This window comes from Cornus florida, unplaced genomic scaffold (assembly GCF_030987335.1).
Source record: "Cornus florida cultivar Cherokee Brave unplaced genomic scaffold, ASM3098733v1 CherokeeBrave_3.0.0_Hap2_Chr06, whole genome shotgun sequence".
NCBI classification, from domain to species: Eukaryota; Viridiplantae; Streptophyta; class Magnoliopsida; order Cornales; family Cornaceae; genus Cornus; species Cornus florida.
The window spans coordinates 76,185,168-76,191,167 of record NW_026775576.1 but is presented as its reverse complement, the minus strand read 5'-3'; the positions used below and the strand labels follow the sequence as shown (position 1 = coordinate 76,191,167).

Below are 6,000 nucleotides of genomic sequence, written 5' to 3'. Positions count from 1 at the left end.
ATGGTTAGATGTGTACCCTGCTAGATCTAGGTAGTCATGCCCACCTCAGGTGTGTTTTGCATGGTGCCTACTAGTCAAGTTGAGACGGGCCTGTAGTCTAGTGAGAGTCCTGTAGTGTGAATATATATATATATATATATATATATATATATATATATATATATATATATATCTATGGACTATTTAGTTATTGTTGAGTTGGTTAGAATGTATATGCGTATCGAGTCTCTGCTTGGATTGTAGTAGGTTAGAACTTGTTCGTGGGCCTGACCCACCTCTATTTTTCATGTACTTATCAGTTCCAGACTTGGACTTGATCGTGCTGAGCAGAGACTACTACTCACTCTTCCGACGACATAGGACTTTTCTCCATGGTTTACTCTAGATGTTCTTTAAGTAGCTTTCATTTCAGTTTGGATTATTATTAAGGTTCCATTAGAGATGGATTTCCGAGTTGTATTAAAATTGGAGAAGTTGGATGTATCAGACTAATTATTTATTTATAAAATTTTATTCTGAGGGTTTTTTTAAATAAAGGACTTTTAGTTTAATTTCTTTTCAGTAAATTTTTATTCATTCCTGCTATCTTAATTGTATTCTGTGTTTGTTAATTGCTAATTGGTTAGATATCCTCGGGTAATCGGGCGTGGGCCTGGCCAACCCGCATCCGAAAATCTGGGGGTATCACAAGTGTCTTGTAAGAAAGAAGTGGACAGTTTCTAAAAAGGACATAGGTCCTTCTTGTAAATGTTGGCTTAGGGTTATATTGCAGACTCTCTCAACGACATCAATCAACATTCAATACTTCGTATTTCAATTCAAGCAATTTCAATATAAGTCTTTTCAATTCCTTTACATTCATTCACTTACTTTCAGTATTGCATTTCAATTCATTAGATAGCATTGTAGTTTTAATTAAAAGTCCTTTCATCGAAGGCAAATCCAAAACTTTACAATCGCTTGATCGTTCCAAAAGGAATTTCCTTTTCATTCGACCTCTCTGAATCTTTCGAAATTCTGGCATGCTTGCACATTCCAAGTATCCCAATTTAGTGGAAACACTATCCCAGGATTCTGCTAAGCACAACAATAATGCTTGTACCGTTCACTGATTCTTTGGCCAAGTCATCAACTACTGTATGAGTCAATTTTTGAAACAATTTCTTTAGTATTTCTTCTCCGAAGTGGTATAAGATCAATGATTCTGTGTAGGACCTGATACCCTTCGCTAGCTTCTCCCCCTTTGTCTCTTTTTCTTCCTTGTCCAACAAAAATTCAAGTGCAAACGTCTCTAATCGCTCAATTGCAAATGATCCCTACTCCTCCACTATATGATGCACCTCCTCTAGTGATGGTGTATAGTAGGGTACATTGAAAGAGTCTAATTTCTCTTCAACAACCAATCCCTGTGGGAGCAGAAAAAAAAAAATTAGAAGAAGAAGAACAAAGAGGTAGAGAAAATATAAAGTGACCACTAAACACTATTGGACAATTAGAGTGTAGGGAAATTTATATTTCAAGTGTGGAGTTGTGATGGTGGTCAATAGTTTTGCAGATTAATTACTGAGATAGTAGAGAGGACAAGGATGTTGAGTTGCACCAAGTGCAAAATATTTGTAGGTTAGGGAATTAAAATTTTGCAGATTAATAGTTTCGAGTGTGGAGTTGTGATGGTGGTCAATAGTTTTGCAGATTAATTACTGAGGCAGTAGAGAGGACAAGGATGTTGAGTTGCACCAAGTGCAAAATATAAGTGCAAAATATTCCTTTTTTGTTGGTACATAAAAGTGATAGGCCAATGGTCAGCCACTTCAATGATAACATGATGTATTGAAAAGAGGACAAGTGGATTAAATCATGATCTAAAGCTGAATTAACACATGTCAAATTTGAAAAGGAAAAAGATTCCAACACGGTGGAAGCATCCAGCAGAACAAGAAAGGTGGGTATGGCAGGATAACAACAGTTGGCAATAAAGTTGTGGACTGAATGATTTCCCGAAAACAAGGAGGACGTGGGCCAAACTTCTATAAATTGTCACTTCAGCTTAGAAGTCCCTCTACCTCTAAGGAGTATAAAATCAATACACGGCTAAGGAAGGTAGTTCCTAAAAATTAGGGATTAGGAGAACGTGTGTTGTACAGAATTCATTTCAAAATGGAACTAGACTGAAGCTGTTAAATTACGTGATATATATACATATTCAGATGAATAGTTTGAAGAACGTGAGACACATGGTAGCAGTGGTAGAAACTCATAGATCATGGGTTTGGAAGTTGGAATTCGGCAGCTGAGCATAAGACAAGTGTCTTGCAAGAAAGAAGTGGACAGTTTCTAAAAAGGACATGGGTCCTTCTTGTAAATAGTTGGCTTAAGGTTATATTGGAGGCTCTCTCAACGACATCAATCAACATTCAATATTTCGTATTTCAATTCAAGCAATTTCAATATAAGTCTTTTCAATTCCTTTACATTCATGCACTTACTTTCAGTATTGCATTTCAATTCATTAGATAGCATTGTAGTTTTAATTAAAAGTCCTTTCATCGAAGGCAAATCCGAAACCTTATAATCGCTTTGATCGTTCCAAAAGAAATTTCCTTTTCATTTGACCTCTCTGAATCTTTCGAAATTCTGGCACGCCTGCACATTCTAAGTATCCCAATTTAGTGGAAACACTATCCCAGGATTCTGCTAAGCACAACAATAATGCTTGTACCGTTCATTGATTCTTTGGCCAAGTCCTCAACTACTATATGAGTCAATTTTTGAAACAATTTCTCTAGTATTTCTTCTCCGAAGTGGTATAAGATCAATGATTCTGTGTAGGACCTGATACCCTTCGCTAGCTTCTCCCCCTTTGTCTCTTTTTCTTCCTTGTCCAACAAAAATTCAAGTGCAAACGTCTCTAAACGCTCAATTGCAAATGATCCCTCCTCCTCCACTATATGTTGCACCTCCTCTAGTGATGGTGTATAGTAGGGTACATTGAAGGAGTCTAATTTCTCTTCAACAACCAATCCCTGTGGGAGCAGAAAAAAAAAATTAGAAGAAGAAGAACAAAGAGGTAGAGAAAATATAAAGTGACCACTAAACACTATTGGACAATTAGCGTGTAGGGAAACTTATATTTCAAGTGTGGAGTTGTGATGGTGATCAATAGTTTTGCAGATTAATTACTGAGGCAGTAGAGAGGACAAGGATGTTGAGTTGCACCAAGTGCAAAATATTTGTAGGTTAGGGAATTAAAATTTGCCGTTTTTGTGTATTTTATCTCTCATTAATTAAAGGAAACTGATTCTTAGATAGGGTTTCTATTCCTTTGATATAGTGAATGGGTTCTAAAGCACATCCATAACGTCAAATAGATAAAACCCACAAATAGGATAAAGAATATTCGGTCTGGAATATTTATGCACTTAGAAAGGTAGAGCTATTAGGACTAATTGGTAGGAAAATGAATGAGGAAATATATAATGTGCATGAAGCCCAAGCCTCAAGTAGGAAAGATACATATATTGAAATTTAAAACACAAAACTTAATGGTGTAAGATGTGTTGTGATGGCTTTTCAGTCCCAATCCACAAAGAAAGTGAGAACTTGGCAACTGTACCTGTGAAATCATATCGGCAATGGCCTCAGCTAAGAGCTCCCATACCCAGCAGCTCTCCTTATCCAAGGGATCTGCAGATTGTCGACCATGAAGTATCAAGACCATACAACCATCTGGAACCATCTCCTCGGAGCGAGACTTGAGAAACATGCTGAAATCTTCTTGAAACTGAGTTCGGTAAGCTTCTCTTACAACCGGAGGACTTGTCGTGGATATGTAAATCTTACCCTTGTTTAATGGCAATCCTTCAGTGCTAGTGAGTCCTTTGGGTACCTTGTCATTCACCAGTTTCCATTGAAGTGATTAGTTTTGGCTTATAACATTAATGAAGTAGATACTATGTACAAATCATCTAATTACTTTTCCTATTTTGTTCTCATATTCAGGCTGTCCTGGAAAAAAAAAAAATAATAATAATAATAATAATACAGATATGGCATGTTAAATTTATTTTCTTTCCTTCTCATTTGGTACTCTATTATGCTATGAATGATGTACAATGAATCAAAATCATCAACATTTCTCCATTTTCTTGATTTTTGAATGAAATTCCATAAACTGCATCCAATTTCTCAATCCCACGGCAAAATGGATCCTTTTTTTCTCTCTCTTGGAATTGTACATCAAAAAGGTTTAATACAAGGCCACACACAGAATTGGTAATTAGAGTGATCTACTGTGGTTGCTATAGTACCAACTAATTATGGAACATTGAATTCACAAACACATATAAAATATGTATAGATATATTAGGAATTTAGGACCAACTACTTATGGAACATTGAATTTAACATAATTGGTTGAGTGTGTATGTACCTGAGAAAGCCAGTGGGCACTGTAAGAGGAATGAGCAAAATGTAAGGCGTTCCGAGGGAAAAGCCGGCCATGGAAAGAACCAGGAACTCCCACCGCGTAGAAAGACGCACCCTGTGTTTGGTCACAGAATATAGACAATCCCTTAAACAGAGAATTGAAGTCATTACCAGGAAGATCATTCAAGTAAAACTGAAGTTCCGGTGTTTGGCAATTCAATTCCTTGCATTCCTTTTCCACCGTCTCTTTTACTGTTTTCATCACAGAGAATGTGGTTGGACCAGCAGAACAACCCAAATCGGCCGCATTGAGAAGCTTGCTTAGGTGGAATCCTTTTGAAAACAGAGTGTGAACTGAATTTTCTATTATGGGTTTGGTTATGGAAGCCACTTTTTGCTGCACAGAACAATTTTGGTCATGTTAATTGGGCTAAAACTTCAATTTTGAATGGAAAATTGAACAAATAAATAAATAAAGTGTATACCGTGAATTTGGAGTTTTTAGCATAGCTGTTTTCTCCTTCTCCTCTACTCATGTAAAGTGCTTCCTTCACATCCATGGTCTTCTTGTTAAAGTTTTTTTTTTTTTTTTTTTGAAATTATCTTCTTGTTTAAGTTGGGTGCTTATAGTTGTCATTGTTGTGCAGTTTTGTAAACAATTTTTTTTTTTTTTTTTTTTTTTTTTTGACGTGACAAAAAAGTTTGTTTAAGATGTGGTGGTGAAGAATTTGGGTCACTATCTTGACTTTTGTGAGTTCAAAGATGTGGTGTGCCTTTTGCCACGACAGAATCGTGAGACACACCCTGTCCCAATACACCAAATCTATTTCGAAAGATTTCCTTGTTTTAGTCACCAATACAATGCAAACACTTGTGCAATATATTATTATACGGAAGATACAATACTTACGTGATGTAATGAATGTATTATACTGAAATAAAAACATACTCGTAAAACACTACAACACTATCGATGATGATAAAACAAATTTATACTATTTTTACATCATTGATTTCATTTAATGGCGTGCACAAATTCTGGATTATTATTTATTGTTACATCCATAATTTAATTGTATTATAAAATACAATATACAAATGTATTTTGAGAATAGTTGAATCCGATATTAACAAAGATTTCAGTAATTATGAGATTGAAATTACTTATTATCACCTTTCTCTTCACAGCATTACCTAAGTTACATAAAACCAAGTGCGAGGATTTCAGTTGAGGGGCACAGAGTTATATATATATATATATATATATATATATATAAAGAAGAACTGGAAGGAAAAAAATTGAAAAATAACAAAAGGAAAAAAAAATAAATAAATAGACATCAATTTAACATGAAAATTTTAATTTTTTTAAAGAAAAAAAAAAAGAAAAAAAAAAGGTACTACTAAAAAATTAAGAAATAATTTTAGAAACTAATAATTTTAGAAGGGGTGGCAGCATTATATTAAAAAATTAATAATAAAAAAAACCATATATTTATGTAAATTTTTTTATAAAAAATACAATATATATAGTGGGCGGGGGACATGCACCGGCTCCGCTGTTGCATAAAGCGG

The 6,000-nt window shown here is 34.9% G+C and overlaps 1 protein-coding gene across 1 annotated transcript; it reads right to left on the bottom strand.

The window, feature by feature from the left end:
• Window positions 1-2,391: 2,391 nt before the first annotated feature.
• Window positions 2,392-5,065, bottom strand: LOC132312149 (probable caffeine synthase 4). The gene is made up of 5 exons (XM_059810402.1): window positions 4,911-5,065; window positions 4,430-4,822; window positions 3,614-3,886; window positions 2,720-3,023; window positions 2,392-2,643 (listed from the first exon to the last, which is right to left on the bottom strand). Exons 1-5 carry the CDS (start codon window positions 4,983-4,985, stop codon window positions 2,567-2,569), a joined length of 1,122 nt encoding a protein of 373 aa, XP_059666385.1. The 5' UTR covers window positions 4,986-5,065; the 3' UTR covers window positions 2,392-2,566.
• Window positions 5,066-6,000: the final 935 nt, after the last annotated feature.